This window comes from Barbatula barbatula (genome assembly GCF_947034865.1).
Source record: "Barbatula barbatula genome assembly, chromosome: 12".
In the NCBI taxonomy this organism is placed as follows: domain Eukaryota; kingdom Metazoa; phylum Chordata; class Actinopteri; order Cypriniformes; family Nemacheilidae; genus Barbatula; species Barbatula barbatula.
In genome coordinates this window covers 4,155,151-4,172,800 of record NC_136775.1, presented here as the reverse complement: position 1 = coordinate 4,172,800, position 17,650 = coordinate 4,155,151, and the positions used below count along the sequence as shown (strand labels likewise).

The window sequence follows — 17,650 nt, the reverse complement described above, 5'->3', positions numbered from 1 at the left end:
TGCTGCTGTTTTAGTCCTCTGAGAGAAAGCAGGAAGAGAAAGCTGCAGGCCTAATGCCAACCGAGCACTTACACTAGACAACATTTGCAAATAACACACACTAACTCTCTCTGTCTCTCAAGAAAGCTTTTACAAGTTTTCTGTTTACTTGAGCACAAACAAGAGGCTTCGGTGACCAGTATGAATATGGCCCCACATGCACAATATACTGTAAATATTTTAATGCAGGAGCGTACAGTATGACAAAAACCTTATATAGCAGTATGAGTGATTTTATATAATATAATTATATAGTTATTTTTGCTGGAAAGACAAAAGAATGGGATTAAGTGCTCACAAAGGGGGGGACAACTATATTTTGCCATAATGTAAACAAAGGGGTGTGATAGCAGTTTGCATGATGTTTATTATTGTTTATTTATCGTTGTTGTTTGTTTCTTTTTTCAGGGTGGAGAACATTGTTATTACCATGGCAAAGTTCGTGATGCACTGAAATCGTATGTGGCACTTTCAACTTGCCATGGATTACAGTAAGTCTCTGTGTGCACAAGCACATGCTTACAGTAGCTGTGCAAAACACTTTAGATTAGATTGTACACTGTTTACTTGAATATGCACATTGAAATGTGATGTCACACACACACACACACACACACGCCCTGTCTGTCTCTTTCTAAGACGCATTCATAAACACATGTTAGCATGCCACAGTGGCAGGCCAAACCAGCTATTATCCCATTCAACAATTAGAGCTGTATAATTACAGCATGCTATTATCCTCCTCTCATATCGCACACTGATGCTCAGTGAGCTGTGTGTGGGTTTGTGTGTGTGTGTGTTTGTCGTTCTCTGATTTAGTTTTTTACGCAAAACCCCAACCGTTCCCTGTCAGCAGTAAATGCTATTTCCCTCCGTAGTCCTAACCAGACGCAATTCCGACAAGCCACATAGTGATTGGTAGCCCAGCTTGCCTACTAAAATACTATTGGTCAAAAATACAGCTACATGCTGTCGTATCATGTTCTGCTTGGCATTTTCACTTTCAGCGTAGAAAACAAATGACTCGTCACTAGGAAAGTGACTGCCTGTCTGCCTGAGGAGAATTGAGTTAGTCGCTATAGAGCCTTATACACAGCCTCTCTGCATGGCCCTCTGGGATAGCTCAGTTTCTTTCCTCTTTATTTTTAGTGTAAGGAGGAGTCAGGTCAGATCCATCTCTATCTCGCTCATTCTCTCTCTCTATGTGAATACATGGATAGTCAGGTCAGATGTAGCTCAGAAACAAAGCACTTAATAAAGCAATACATACCTCACAGATTCATTCATCCTCTTTAACATGTTATTCTTATTTAACTATCAAATATTGTATATTTTCATAAAGGCGATTATTGGGTTGAATTTACTAAACAGTTGCCTTTTTGCATCTATTAGCCCCATAAAAGGCAAGCAATAAATGGAGTTTAAAAGTATGTTTACGTCAGATCATGCACCATAGATATTGTGGTCAACACTGATTTGTTGATTGTTGTTCAACATTTGCTTAGTTATTCATATCATAAAAACAACATAGACACTGTGTGCACAATTTATTCTTTGTTAAATTCGTTTTTAAAGAGGAATTTCCCATAATTGTGAAGAAGTTGTCTAACGTGTAGTCATAGATAGCCCAAGATAGATCCAGGGGGGCCTCTAATTTTATGGCATTATCATAAAATTTAGAAATGTATCATAAATTGAATGCAATCAAACATGATGAAAATAAGACCACCTGCCAAAAGAATTGCCGTTCCAGCATTGTATAGACGGTGCACCTGGACTGCAGTAAACGTTCATATTGTGTTGGCCAGTGTCTAATAATATAACTATTTATATTTACTTTAATTTATGTTAATATATTAATTTATATTATCATTTTATTGAATACAATTTTACTAAATAAACCATTTGTTGAACAGATCCTGTAGTTTGGTCGCATTTAAAGAAACCGTAGGAGACATTAACATCTAGTGGTTGAGCTTGGTAACGCAGTCTAAATCCTAAATATTGGAGAGACAAGTTTAGCCAAGTAACGTTTTTTCTCGGTTTCTTTTGCCTTGTACTTACATCCTTGTAATCGACATCATGCTTTTACAAGTCACCTTGAGCGTATTTGCACCATCTGCAGGTCTAGGACTCACTGATCACCAATTGATCGAACAGCTAAACTCAATCATACCAGAGAATCGTCTCCTCTCTGAATGTCTCAGGGCTAAAGGAGACGTCTGGACACACAAACACATACACAAGTACTCACCATTTCCAGACTCAATGCTTCATTATACCTCAAGTATTATGATGTTATGTAGTGCGAAAATGCAGTACAGTTGTACAGACACCAGTAAAAAAGATTTAGACAGCAGACCTGACTTTGCTTTACATTTCTGGAGACAAATTGTATAGTCTGGTTTTAAAGTGGTAGTCTTGTTTTTCTTACCAAACTTCTTGTTTCTGTCATTATTAGTTGTTTTCTAGGCCCACTTCTTGTTGAATGTACTCTTACCATTGAGTTCTAGTGTATAAGTACCGTTGAGGTACCATTGCGCTTTCTTTAAATGACCACCTGGATGTACATTTTCTTTATATTGTACATTATCTTGTACATTATCTTTATAATTATGTATAATGTACATTATACATAATTTTTACTACAGGTAGAAACTCACCATCTCTCTATTTCTCTCCTTCTAGTGGAATGTTCTTTGATGGGAATCATACATACATGATTGAACCAGGAGGAGAGGATACTAAGAGTGTAAGTAGTGAATTTAAAAATGCGTCTGAATTTACTAATATTGGAGGTAGATTAGGGGTCATTTCCAATCAATTCAAACAGTATACTCTATTCATGGTTTCCAAAAATTAAAGTGACTATCCATTGTTTCTTCTGTACATTATAATCTATGATGCCTTCTGCACATACTGTACAGACTTTGTGGTAATTGCACAAGAACAGTATAGATTTATAATGTCTGCTATTTTATTGGTTATTAGCCATAACATGATTTTTGAGTAACTTAGGCCATGTTTAAACAATGAAAAACTTTTTAAAAAATGTCCTTCGCGTTTTTGAAAAGTAATTCATACACATGAGATGACTGCAATTACACGGATCCAGGAAAACAGATAAAAACCCTGTCGTATGCACGCCAGGCTAGTGGATGGTGATGTTGTTGTGTAAAGAAACAGGACGTGCGTTGGCACATACACATGCACAGTTTTAAGCCAAAAGTGCTTTTTAATACCTGTAAATAGTGTTTCTCCAATGGTCTTATTGGTGCAGCATTTCCACATTTTCGAGTAGCGAGTGCTCACGTTGCGTGAAGCCGCCATATTGCTTTGGCTATACTCGCGTGACTGAGTGCGTAATACGCATGTGCGTGACGTCATCGTTTTCATAAAGTTTCATCTTGCAGTTTACATGGAACCAAAAAAGGCGGAGTTTTCATAAAGTTGCACTTTGAGACCCGTTTTCTAAAGTTTGCTTTTTAAGTCTCCTTTAACGCCAAATAATGACTGCCAAAACGCATACATTTTTTTGCGTTTTCAGTTGAAACGGTCACATGTAAACAGCCTCTTATTTGTCAGTGTTATTTCCATATTGGTGCATCATTTGACTATAACGTTTCCAAAGATTACAATGTGAACTTCTTGAGAGAGATCATTAGAGGCAGGAAAATGACCCAGTGGAGTGTAATGGTTTATTTTTCCTGGTTTGGCAGGTCAGATATTGACCAATAAACCCATCGCACAGTCAACAGAGACACCTGACTCTGCAGAAGCTCAGCTATTAGCAGCTAATGGCAGGATATACTGTATATGAAAGGCACTCACTGAGGTCTGAGAGAGGGAAAAATATTTATTGGGTTGATTTATGAAGCACCTCAGAGGAATGTGCTTATAAAGTACAGAAGTGACATGTGTCTTTAAGAGGAGTGCTAATATGTGATTTGGATGGCTCTATGGTGTCATGATAAGATGCTGAGACAGAGACGGGGTTGAAGTTCTTGATGAGAGAATAAAACTTGTTCGGTAGTATTGAAGGTTTTTTAGAGTTTATCGTCCGTTAACTTTGCTATATAGTATTGTTTTTTGTTCATAAGGGTTTTGTTCTGCCCAGATCCTTTTTTCTTTGCTGGTAACACAGTATTGGAATATTTCCAGACTGATTGCTGGGGGAAACAGGGTTGACTAAGATAATGACACCCGGCTTACGATCAGTGCTTTCTTTGTCCTTACAGTAAGTTACTGTACTGTATATCGGGTGACGTCTTGTACTGATCACGGTCCATGAAACTCTCCTCTTTCAGCTCTGACATCACTTATTTGCTGGGAATATATGGAGAGTTTTCAAATAAAAAAATCTAAAGTCATGTTTTTATTGTGTTAGTTACATGTTTTTTTTAGTTATTATGGCTTAAATCCAAACAAACCAACTGCAGTTTGATTGATGTTCATGGGATTATAAAAACATGATTTTTGAGTTATCTCATTTTGGAAATAAACTCTTCAAAAATAATACCGCAAGTGTTTTAGTAACTCTCTTTCCCACTCTGTCAAGTAATTTTTTCTGCCCATACATTCTACTTCTCAAAAAAAGTATGTTGAGGGAAGGCTTCGGTTGATTATTTCGGATGTTTGTGGCTTCCATTCTTTAGTTGATGCTTTTGTCATCATTGTTTTCTATCAACCCTGTGACCGTTTGCGTGTAGGTGACCTCAGCCACAGGGATGTCCTCTGATCTGATTCATTGAGACACGGTCACAAACCAGAGGGACAGTATCGTTCGGTTCACCATATGGCACACGCATCTGTCATCCGCCCTGCCTTGCAGCAGGAGACCTGAAAATGTGTCCCTCTTTGGCCTCAGTAGCGTCTCTCCCTGCTGGAAACTGCTCAAAGTTCCCGGCTTGTTCAGGGTCTCTGCATTTCACCCTAAGCGTCTTAGTCAAATCAGTTTATTGATTTGTAGTTTTTCGACCTTTAAGTGGCCATAAATCAGACAGTTTCTGCATGTTAATCTTGAGTATTAACAGAATAGTATCGCACCCTTCAAATATCCATAGTCTTTTGTTTGATCACATTTATAAAAGAAAGATACAGCTGTACGATTATTTCCCAAAACATACGTGCAGGGGGGATGTGGGGGCAGGACTAAAGCATGTGCACACCCATTGCCAACAAAACACAGACATGACTCCGTTTCACTTACCGCGTGTGGTTCATGTCCGGCATCTTTTAGCTTGGGACCGTGCCATCTATCAGTTCCAAAACTATATCCAAATCCAGCGTTATACCCACCGTTTATATAACATCCATCACTGAAATGCCGTGAACAAACAAACACACCTCAACTTCTCTCACTATCGCAAGAGTAACAAGCTGCAGCTGCAGGCCACAGCGCAGTCGATCTTGATCCTAAGGCTATCGCTCATCAGTTGACGCGTTGATAATTTTTAATCGAAGTATCTACTTCATATCTTTATTTTAGCAGAAGCATTTGTGTGGCTGATGATAATTTGTCTGTTTCCTAATAGACCTTGACCAGAAATCTATACTTTTTTTTCTGCAATGGAAACGGACAATGTGTTTATAGCAGAAGAGGGTTGGTCTAAATCGAAAAGCTGTTTGGGTGAGAGGAGAGACATCTTTTTTCTCTGTTTCTCATTTTGTCTTTATCCTGAGCTCAGCGGACAATCGGGCTGACGGTGTTGGGGGTGGGTGATCATCTCTGGAATGGTATGATAGAGACCCCACCCCCAACATCCTTAACACACTTTCCACAAAAAAAGTGTGCCACCCCCCAACCTGCTTTCTATTCATGATCAATGCCCCATGAGACCCGCACACACACATACCCTCCATACAGAAAACTCCATTTTATTTTAAGCCAATACATCTGAGGGACCATCTGCGTTATACGACTAATCCTTCACAAAATGCCGCCTCTCAAACGTGTAAATGAGAGAGAGGCTGAAGGGGTGTGGGGGGTATAGCAGGGTGGAAGAGGGTCGATTGAAAGGTCTGTGTCCCCTCATCTTTTCTATGTATTGCAAGGATGCAGAAATGTGTTGGGAGGCAAGGCGTGTGAATGTTCATGTTGTCGCTGACAGTTTTAGTACTCTCAATTATACAAACTGCAGTCGAATTAGTTCTTCATGCTGGAGTAGTTATTTACTGTTTCAAAAGTGAGAGCTACCTTGCTGTCTACATAAACAGCCTCCTTCAATGCAGTATTGTAACTAAGATGGGACTGTTGACTGATTGTGATCTACATAGCTGGCAAAGTTGTACTTATGATCGATTTCAGTAGTTCTATTTATTGCAGTCGAATAAGTCTTGGAGCAGAGAAACTAATTCAGGCATTAAGTGACCGCAGCATACGTCGAAGCAAATAACAGCAGAACCTTTCCTTTAATAAACAGCACTTTTAATTAAAAAGACGTTAGTAGACATCAGCCTAATACATTTATGTAAAAAATTAATTTGATTAAGGCAAAAAGGATCAGAATTTTATCATGTACAAGACGACATTTTGAAACAACTTTGTAAAACAGGCAAATAGGAAATTTTAACCATGTACAATATTTAAATGCTAGTGTAAGAGGGCTCATTTCATTTAAGTCATCAGCTTTGCATTAGTAAAGACATTAGTGTTCTTCTAATGAAATTCTTCATTTCAGTCGAATAAATTCAATTTTTTTTGTTACGGTGACCTCTATGGCAATTTTGCAAGGCAACAATTCAAAAGTTTGTACTAGGAAGCACAGAGAACTTAATTACAAAGGCTATATTCTACTTTCAAAGTGTGAACGTCTCAGTTCTCTTTTCGGCGGCTCTCAGTGGTTAATCTTCACAAGACAAATTGTCACAAGGTAAAAGTAAGGTCATCTTATACATCTTGCAAAAATGTTCAAACTCTTTAAAAATTAAGACCTGACAAAAACTAAATACAGATATATATTATTCAAGTGTTCTGATTTCTTAACTGAAATATAAAATCATACGTTAGGAATATAAAAATAGTGAAAGTAAGTGTAATGGTAAACTTTCATTTGACATACATCTATTAAACGAAAAACAAAACATACAAATGAATGCCTCCTCTTTCATGATAAAAATAACATCAGGAGATATTAATGATCATTTCACGCTATACTGTAATATGGGTAGAGTAACATATTTGGATAACGATAAAGCAGCCTATGTATTGCCTTAATAAACAACTAAATATGCAACTATTGAAAATAGGGCAAACATGGAAATTCATTAACAGTAATACAAAAGACAGGCACGTATACAGTGTAGGCAGTGTTTTTCTGATATTTGTAAGTAGTCAGATTTAGATCAGTAGACTTACTTATATGTTAGAACAGTGCACAACATTAAGTAAGAACAGTATTATCCTAAAGATTAAGAGAAAAACAAAGGCATTTAAAAGAAGGCACGTGATTGCTCTTTAAACCTTTTCAGTGATGTGACGAAGTCATTTGCTAAATCAACTGAACAAAGTTGTTTCCTTCAATTTCACAATTTTGTTTACTTCACAACTGAAGTCTCACAGCTAGTATGTAATTACTAATTTGTAGAAATTCACATGATTCTAGTTTGACCTCTTCGATTGAAACTTCAGTGGACACCCCAACAGTTTTTTTTCACTCTGTAAGGATGGGAATGTCGATCTCAATCCCTGACATTTGAGAGCGTGTAGAATAGCGGTGCCCTGCGTACCTCTGTGATGGGGCGTAGCTGTGAGAGGGGGCGTATCCCTGGGAAGGGGCGTAGCTTTGAGATGGGGCGTAGCTATATGCTTGTGATCCTCCCACTTCCGATCCATATCCGTCAGGCACTGACATGTGTGGCATATACACATAAGGTGGCTGAGGCTGTGGGGCTCCAGGTTGAGGGTAACCCTGTGCTGGGACAAAGGAGGGGGCATCCAGTGCAGAAGGAGGGAAGCTTTGTGGTACATAAGTCACAGGAGAAGGCAAACCATTGGTCATAAAAGGCGCTGAGATGCTGTGGGACATTACGGGCACCTCAGAAAGAGGCAGCCAGAAGGGAGATGGCAGTTTCTTACACATGCAATACCACATGAACATCAGAAGAGCAGCTAACATAAGACCGCCAGCCCCGGCAATGGCCACGTAGACTCCAAACTCCACCCCAAACAGATTATCGTAGCGCTCATTGAGGTCTTTCGTGTGGAACAAGAACCAGACGGAGGGGGGCATGGCGATAGACCCACCTAGAAAAAGAAACGTCGCTGCCACCAGATGACATCCTGAACTGTTGACCAAGCAGCGACTGTTCTTGATGTCCTCTGGAGTCTTGGAGCAGCAAGCAGTCTTACACATGCCAGTAAGACAAAGCAGAAGAGCCAAGCCTGCAAAGAACAAACCTGTGGAAAAATAAATAAATATCAGCATTTGTAAAAACAGCATGTGAAATACAGGTGAGGAGGGACTGATGAGGTCCATCACTGAAGCCTTAAAGGGTAACTCCACTCAAAAATGAGAATTGTCATGAATGACTCACCCTCTAGTTGTTCCAGACATTTATAAAAAAAATAATTTAGAGAGATTTACATTTAGTCATTTAGCAGATACTATGGTGCTTCAGAACTGTTTGTTGCTAACATTATTCCAAAATATCTCTCTGTGTGTTCAACCGAACAAAGACATTTTTAAACCAAAGGGCGAGTAATTCATGACCGAATTTTCATTTTTGTGTGGAGTATCCCTTTAATGAACACCTACCAGTGGGTAAACAGAACTGCAGCAGTCTGAGGTCCAACTGGTCCACTTTGATGTACCAGTCTGCATCAAAGTAATAACATCCCGAAGAACCATCTCGCTGCACACACTTGGTCCATAGGCCATCGAACACGGTTACATTTTTTGCGTTGCGGTTGAAGGTGACCAGACGTGTTGTTCTCCATTGGGGGATGAGTGTGGCGACAGTCAAACAGCTCACAGACAACATAGCAATGATGAAGGCAAAAGCATTGGTGGCGTGAATGTCTCGACAAGACATGGCTGAAGTCACATCCAGGTCTGAGTCAAACAAATCCTGTAGGCAGAATAACAGTTGATATTCTTCATTTAGTGTGTATATGTAAACAAATTAATGCATTTGTGTTGTGTGTGTGAAGAGTAAATCAATGCCTTTGTGCGTGTAGATTAACAGCAATCCAATGTATACCTGTGTGTGTATGATAAACAGTAGCATCTCCGTCATGAGTTTACCATCTCCACCCATTAAAACCCATATTTACTTATAATAAATCTGGTGGGAAACTGTCTATACGGATTTAAGGTGGTTGGCATGTGTTGCAGTTTCATACTTTGGTTAAAATACATTTCACTCACGAGCTATTCGATTATATTATAGCGCTAGCAGGCTAATCTCTGCTAACGGCTAACGACCTGTTGCGGCTCTGTTATTATTAAGTGAGGGATGGTACCAATCACAACATATCACACAAATACCTGCTTCACTGTGAGATCTATGGCGATGTTATGGTCATATGGTCTCACATTCTCACGATCTTCTGTTCGGATCTGTTGTATTTAGCTCGAGAGTACTGTTCGGGTGCGCGCAGAAACTCACTGAATTGGGTGCGACGCGACAACGACGTCATCTGCGCGGTCACGTGTAGACTACTTATTCCCTAATGGGGATTAAAACTATTCTTTTGCAAAACAGGATTTTTATTGTGTTATCGTGTTTTTTCCGTGTTTTACTGCGTTAGTTAGCTGTGTTTTTTGTTAGTTCAAACAACCCAATTGCAGTTTGATTGATATTAGGCACAATAAAAACAACGATTTTTGATCATATAATATAACTAGCTTACTATATACTAGTATTTGAAGTATATACATTGTATTGTCTATTTTTATATTTAACACAGTAATGCGTATTCAAGAACAGCATTATTTTTTTGCTTAGTTGTTGCAAATACTATCCACAGTGTCGATCTATATATTGAATGCGAATATAATATATAAAAACAGCAAGAGAAGCATTGTGCGTACTTTTATGTAAATCCCCCTCCACCCGCTCCTTCACTCTCTCACTTTCTTGTGAAGTCCAAGCGGTGTATGTCTCACCAAATGCACTAAACATTGTGTAGGTGGAAATTTAACAAAGACATGAATCATATTATTGCTCTAATTCCTGCAGGGGGAGGTTCGTGTGCACATGATTTATCAGTCTCCCGGTTTTGACCCCCCAGAGGACTTCGTTTCTGCAGGTATGAACCCTTATCCTGACAAGTACATGTTACACAGAATGTATTTGCTGTAAACCAGCATCTATGAGACAAAACTAATCAATCAAAAACGTTTGGAACGAGTTTTTTTGTGTGCAGTCACACTGTATTCAATTCAAGTCTATACTGAGAGTTAATGTTTCTTCCAGTTCCTCTGGCAGAATCACCGTTCCAGAACCCGCCACCGTTCACTGCAACCCACAGGAGGAAAAAGAGACAGGTGCGTATACTGTTTCAAAACGTATGATTCATCCTTATGGATATGTGTGTTGTGTTCTCAATACTGTTGTATGTGCTGCTATTGTATGCTCTCCCCCTTTCTCTGAAGTTATTTCGTCCATAAAATATTTATTGAGCTAAAGATGTGCGCAGACTCTTTATGGCACTAATACATAGATCAGCTCTTTCTCAGGTGTAAGCATGTTTTTGCAGGTGGCACTATGATGATATGAAATATTATGTTCCATCCCAAATGTTTTCAAGATTTTCATTTTTTTAGTATTACTGAAACCTCTATTCAGTCATATAATAACATGCCTATGTACCTTTCCTAAGCAGCAGAATAAAATGCAATTTTACATTTCTGACACAGATATCGCAACATCCACGAAGCGTTGCTGATGAGACAAAATATATTGAGCTGATGGTTATAAATGATCATTTGATGGTGAGTTCATTGAGAACAGTTATTTGTTATAGTTTTTTAAACGTATTGATTGTAATATGTTATTGTTGTAAATAATGCATTTATGTAAGAAAATGTGTCATCGTGCATGTTATGTTCATTTTTACTCAGTACAAGAAACATCGCCTTTCTGTTGGACAAACAAATAACTATGCCAAGTCTGTTGTTAATATGGCTGATCTGGTAAGTGTGAAGAATGCTCTTACCTAGTTTTCTTTTATTCATTTATGTTATATCACCTTTTTCTGATTGATGTGGATATTAAACAGCAGTCGTATTGAACAGTATAACTGCAGAGCTTGTCGATTTTGTACTCGTTTAGTTTCACCAAACAAATAAATGATCTGCTAAACTTGTGATTGTCTTAGACTAAAAATGTCAAAACCTCTTTATATATACATATGCAGTACTTCAAGGAGCAACTCAACACTAGAATTGTTCTGGTTGCTATGGAAACATGGGCAGCGGACAACAGATTCAACATCAACGATGACCCCATGGTGACGTTACGAGAATTCATGAAGTACCGAAGAGACTTTATCAAAGAAAAGAGCGACTCGGTTCACCTCTTCTCGTAAGAAACACACAGGCACAAAGCGCTCATATATTTTGTGCGGGCATTTCTAAAGTTTTCTTTTCCTGTAGGGGAAACCGCTTCCATAGCAACTGGGGAGGAGCCTCTTATATGGGTGGCGTTTGCTCGCTCACTAAAGGAGGTGGAGTCAATGAGGTTTGTTTATGAATTAAACTTTAGAGCTAGGTGAAATAATAATTTGTGTCAATGATTTTTGTCTCTGATGTGACTTTTCGTATCTCTGTTAGTATGGAAAGACAGAGGAAATGGCCATAACTCTCGCTCAGTCACTGGGACAAAACATTGGCATTTTTTCTGACAAGAAACGCATTTTAAACGGTGAGTGTTCTCTGCTTTCTTCCTCCATGTCTTTACGATTTTTCTGCTTATTTTTTCCATTGGTGCTAAACAGTAATGAGCAGACATAGTTTGTCACTGCAATCCATCTTGTCTACACAGGGGAGTGCAAGTGTGATGATAAATGGTCTGGCTGCATAATGGATGATGTTGGGTAAGTTTCAAATAAAGCTGGTTCCCCAGAAATTCCAATACACACACACATTCACATATTTAAATGCAAAATACTTGAACAGCCTGTCACGCTTTCTGTTGAGTCTGTTTTCCCATGTGTTGTGTTGTTGCTTAGTTAATATTAAATAAAAAGTATTCAAATAAATTTGGGCCACATATTGATCCATAACACTTTCTTCATCATATCAGACTTTTGTTTGTTTGCGGTCTGTTTAAGCATTTGAGATGCAGGCTATTTATTATCATATTATATCCACTAGGTGGCAGTAAAAAAACTTGCATCTTCACCTTGTGAAGTGTTTAGAGATATATTTGTGAAATTCGTTTATTTGGCTCATTTGTAAACATAGAAAATGTTCATGAGAAAGTGTTATTGAGCATAACCGTATTTTATATATGATATCCACTGTTGACATTTCACTAGCTAATTTACTGTTGATTATATGTCAAAGTAATCTGGGATCTATTTAACAAAAATCTTAATTTTTAACAGTGTTTGTCATCCCTGAGAAACAGTCAGAAATGTTCACAGTGGTCTATTTTAGAGGTTGTGTAAGAAATGTTGTGATGTGAGGCGATCAGATACATGTGATGCGGTTGGTGTTTGTTGTGATGTCAGAGTTTGCGTCTGTGTATTCGTTTGTCTTTATCCATGTGTTTTGATACCTTTTGCGTTTCCCCTCCATCCCGAATGGGACAGCAGGTGAGCAGACGCTTGGCTGTCATGCTTCTCGCTCTTGTCCTGTCGACCAATCAGCTGCTGAGTCACTTCAGCCCCGCCCACACACACTCCATGCAATAGCATTATGGCCTTAATGTTACACTTTATTCAGTTGAGAGAGTCATATGACGAAAGCTGTAGCGTGTTTCAACCCTCTGCATTTTCCTCTGTGCTCTCTTTCGTATTTGCTGGTGTATAAAGGGATACTTAACTTCACCCAAAAATGAAAATTCTGTCATCATTTACTCACCTTTGAGCTGTTCAAAATCTGTATAAATATATTTGTTCTGATGAACACAGAGAAAGATATTTGGAAGAAAGCTTATAACCAGACAGATTTTGCCCCCCATTGACTACCATAGTAGGAAAACTACAATGGTAGTCAAAAGTGCCCCATAACTGTTTGCTGTCCTACATGCTTCAAAATGTCTTCTTTTGTGTTCAACAGAACAAAAGTCATTTTTCCTAATATGGGAGTCAATGGGGGGCAAGATCTGTTTTGTTATAAGCATTCTTCCAAATATCGTTCTCTGTGTTCATCAGAACAAAGACATTGAAGTTGAGTAAATTATGACTGAATATTCATTTTTGGGTGAAGTATCCCTTTAATACGACCAGCAGCTCAAAGTAGGAAATGTTAAGTTAAGAGGGCGTGTTTTGGGCCTATCTCAGAGTTTAAAGGGGTAAGATCATACATTTCTTATCAATTTATTTAAGATATGCCAAAACAGTCGTCAATAAAAGTATATGTAACATAGTGGCATGTTCACAAATCTGAAAACTAAAAAATGTAATACAAATTTGAAGATGACTATAATAATCATGGACCTTGTTAAAAATAACAATGTTTTGCAAACTTTCCCCATATCTTACTTTTTATTACATGGAACAGGAATTGTATAACTAAAAAAGGTTCAAGTCAATATGAGTTGCGTGTTAATGTGTTCATATTTGTGGAATTGCAAACATGACCACTTTAGACTAAGCTGTGTGATAGTTTTAAAATATCCATTTGGACTGGAAAGATGGTTTAAAGTTCGTCGAAACATGATAACATGAATTTTTCATTTCAAAGATAATTACATTTCTTATGATATGACCCCTTTTAAACTGCCTAGCGCCATTCACGTCCAAATAAAAACAACAATCATAATTTCATGCTAATGCCAAATGTCATTGAGCCTGTGTGACATACAGTCTACCACACAAAATACAGCTTTCTGTTTTCTTAAGCAGTCGGATAATCTAAATTAAGACGACATAAATCTGTCATCTGGTGTATTATGGCTTAGTGACGGGACGTTAGCTGAAATTTACACTAGCACTTTGTGTGTGTTCACCGTTTGACTTGTGTGCTTAGCTTCTCATATAAAACATTTTTTACTAGTTTTCATAAGTTATATGTGTTGTATTTCATATTTATAAAAATGTTTATCGATGCAAATGTTTACATTTAAAGGGGATAGTTCACCCTAAAATTAGAATTTTGTTATTATTTACTCACCCGCATGTCATTTCAAACTAACATGTTGTTACTTTTTCTCTGGTTGCAAAGAAGGAGATATGTTATTATATACTTTATATACAGTAGTTTTTTTTACAGTACATGGGGAGGTTTCCCAGACAGGGTTTAAGACTAGTCCCAGACTTAAATGTTAAATGTGTCTTGATCGAAAACAATTTACACTGACATATCTTTAAAAAGATCATTGGCATTGTTTTGTCTCGAGATTCACATGTTTTTTTCCATGTTTTTTGTAGCAACTTATGTATCCCAATTTCACCAAGGCCTAGTCCTGTCTTAAGCTAATGCCTGTCCGAGAAACCGCCCCTTTGCGTTAAGCTATCAGACTACTTTTAAAACATTTTATGGCCTTTAAAGACATTGCCAACTGTTCTTATATGGGAAAAAATCTCCTTCCACTAAAAAATTGACAACATAAAGTTCTGGAACAACGTGAGGTTACATCATGTCAGAATTTTTATTCTTAGGTGAACTTTTGGTTTAACTATCATAAGTTTATAAACTGAGAGAATATGTGTTGTTCTGTTGTTGGGTAAAAAAATCTAAACTTATAAATATAAGAAAGTCCAACATGCACTTCAGGCAGATGTATATTTAGGCATGGTTTCCTGAAAGCTACAGCACACTCTCACAGCTTATTAACACCAGCGTCAATGGCCTTCCAGACAGACACACGTTGATCTGTCTCTCCATTGATGGAGTTTGATTTTCTGTGCAGCTTGCATGTTGGTTCCGATCCACTGACTCCAGTGTTAATGCTGCAGGATGTTTGTTGTCTGTTTCCCCCTCTTAAGTGTGTTTTCTTGCTGTTAACATCTCAGTGAAAATGCCTGCAAGATTATAAAATTAATTACTCCTGCTCGAGCAGGTAAGACAATGTGCCGTGATATTCCAGGAACACACTCAGCATCTGCGAAATGAAGAGTAACCACTCACACGCTTTTAAACAGACACGGCATAATGTGAGATATGCAAGTATTGATTCCCAGCCCGCGGTTAAGGGTTCCTGAAACTGCACCGTTGCAGATTCCTACAGATTGCAATAGTGCTTACTGTTTAAGAATGACCTCTGCAGGATATTGAGAGCAGTGACCTGGCTCATGTACAGATTGAATTTGATGGTGCTGCCACGCCTCTGTAAGACTATTTTTCGGTGTTCATACTGAGCTAAAAAATATTCTCTACATAAATATATATCACTACATAACTATTTAGCCTTAGGTTTTATCCAGCCTGTCTTATTTTGATCATATATAATCCTATACACAATTATAATAGACTCAAATGTATTTTTTCCCCCACCGTCTGTGCAGGCGTTTGTGTGCTGCTTTGTTGTTCTTTGTGTCTGAGTCCCTCCCTCTGCTGGTTTGAATGAGACTGATGCGGTTGTCATGGCAACAGAAACCATTACATTCAGCATGACCCGTCCACACGAAGTCTGAATACTGTACATGTTTCTTTTTAGCTTCGCGCAAACCGTTTGTGACATTTTTACAGGACTTAAAGTAATATAGAGACCAGAAAAATACAACGATGAGTTTATTGCTGAATCCCATTTACTAATTGAATAATGTATAATGCTTGCATAGATAAATTGTGTACTAGTTTCTTCCTTTCACAAAGGCTTTATATTTAACAACCAAGCAATAGTTTTGAATAGTTTTGCTTTTCAGTTTAAAGCACCAACATCAATAGGCTGACAACAAGCACTCTTTTTTGTAAAGTGCCACGGTTGTAGAAAAGATGCTGTGCACACGCTGTGTGAATCAGAGGGTTAAAATCAGACAGCGTGACTCTAGTACTTTGTGTTTCTCTTTGACAGCTTTTACCTACCCAAGAGATTTTCTGACTGTAATGTGGAAGAGTTTCACGGTTTCCTCAACAGCGGGGGTGGTGGGTGTCTCTTCAACAAGCCGTCAAAGGTAAAGCACTTGAGAAGTGTTTACTTTATTTTGTTTAGCACATCACAATAAGTCGCGTAAAATCTCTCTCGTTGTTTTGTAGCTTTTGGATCCTCCTGAGTGTGGTAATGGTTTCGTGGAGGCAGGAGAGGAGTGTGACTGTGGAAACCCAGACGTGAGTGATCTCACATCGACACCGTGATCACATTAATCTTACACTTCTTATGTAAGCTGTTTTCTCTCTGGGTTTATGTAGGAATGTGCTAGAGAAGGAGAGAACTGCTGTAAGAAATGCATGTTGACTCAGGGAGCCAAATGCAGTGATGGTCTCTGCTGTAAGAACTGCCAGGTTGGTGTTTAGACATAGAATAAATCGATTGTTTGTTTTAGATTATTAAATATAATCTGTTTATAGTTGGAGTTTATGGGTGTGCTTTGTCGGGAGGCTGTCAACGACTGTGACATACCTGAGATGTGCACTGGGAACTCCAGTCAGGTAAGAGTGCTGTTACATCCCTGACACTTCACAGCTATGATGTGTGAAATTGATTTACTAATGATAAATGACCATTTTACATTCCTAATGTTAAAGAATCTTTGTGTTAAAGAAGTCATTTGATTTTTATAGTGTCCTTCAAACCTGCACAAGATGGATGGATACACCTGTGAGAAAGACCAGGTGAGTAATAAAATATCAAATGTTTTCATTAAATTCGCTCGTATTTATTATGTGCGTTACATTTATTTATGTATTAATTTGATTTCAGGGACGATGTTTCAACGGGCGATGTAAAACCAAGGACAGACAGTGCAAGTACCTATGGGGAGAAAGTAAGTGATGTAACTTTTTCTGACAAAATGAGTTTTCAGTGGTGGAGAGTTCTGGTGTGATTCCCGACCGATGCCGTGGATCTGTCTTTACAGAAGCGACTTCTGCTGAAAAGTTCTGTTATGAGAAGCTGAACATTGAGGGTACAGAAAAAGGCAACTGTGGACGAGACAAAGACACCTGGATTCAGTGCAAAAAACAGTGAGTTTGACAGTCAAACAGCAGTTTTGTTTTCCAAGATGTGCTACACTGATCATAAAACAGGTTTGAAATCCATTAAAGTCCCAGTGAAATAAAAATTACAATTGCTATTTTGTTTCATGAAATATTACAGTGTTTATCATAAATAGTTTATCAATGTGGGTCATTCTCTTTTTAAAATGTGTGTGTTCAGTTAAAATCTGAATAGGCACTTCCTTCCTTTAATGACTATCCATCTTAAATGACATATGTAAGACGACTTGGCCGGAACATCCGTCAACTCCTCCCCTTCAATTGTCTGTCTGCAGCCAGTTCCGTTTCAAAATGCAATGGCTGTCTTATGCATCCAATCAAATCGCAGAGAAAGACAAAGG

General features: G+C 38.2%; 2 protein-coding genes across 2 annotated transcripts in view; one reads left to right on the top strand and one right to left on the bottom strand.

Annotated features, from left to right (window-relative positions):
* adam22 (ADAM metallopeptidase domain 22) overlaps window positions 1-17,650 on the top strand; it is a gene marked incomplete at both ends in the record, with an annotated part of 47,283 nt that overhangs the window by 22,219 nt on the left and 7,414 nt on the right. Inside the window, 17 exons of the mRNA XM_079468994.1 lie at window positions 448-530; window positions 2,728-2,791; window positions 10,222-10,291; window positions 10,459-10,529; window positions 10,902-10,976; window positions 11,106-11,177; window positions 11,402-11,568; window positions 11,640-11,724; window positions 11,817-11,907; window positions 12,028-12,079; window positions 16,168-16,267; window positions 16,350-16,421; window positions 16,503-16,595; window positions 16,662-16,742; window positions 16,875-16,925; window positions 17,014-17,077; window positions 17,171-17,276. Coding sequence (XP_079325120.1) covers window positions 448-530; window positions 2,728-2,791; window positions 10,222-10,291; window positions 10,459-10,529; window positions 10,902-10,976; window positions 11,106-11,177; window positions 11,402-11,568; window positions 11,640-11,724; window positions 11,817-11,907; window positions 12,028-12,079; window positions 16,168-16,267; window positions 16,350-16,421; window positions 16,503-16,595; window positions 16,662-16,742; window positions 16,875-16,925; window positions 17,014-17,077; window positions 17,171-17,276 — 1,397 coding nt within the window. The remainder of the gene's footprint in view (window positions 1-447; window positions 531-2,727; window positions 2,792-10,221; window positions 10,292-10,458; window positions 10,530-10,901; window positions 10,977-11,105; window positions 11,178-11,401; window positions 11,569-11,639; window positions 11,725-11,816; window positions 11,908-12,027; window positions 12,080-16,167; window positions 16,268-16,349; window positions 16,422-16,502; window positions 16,596-16,661; window positions 16,743-16,874; window positions 16,926-17,013; window positions 17,078-17,170; window positions 17,277-17,650) is intronic.
* Window positions 6,338-9,681, bottom strand: cldn12 (claudin 12). The gene is made up of 3 exons (XM_079470124.1): window positions 9,528-9,681; window positions 8,796-9,108; window positions 6,338-8,437 (listed from the first exon to the last, which is right to left on the bottom strand). The coding sequence occupies exons 2-3, from the start codon at window positions 9,070-9,072 to the stop codon at window positions 7,692-7,694; spliced, it is 1,023 nt and encodes a 340-aa protein (XP_079326250.1). The 5' UTR covers window positions 9,073-9,108; window positions 9,528-9,681; the 3' UTR covers window positions 6,338-7,691.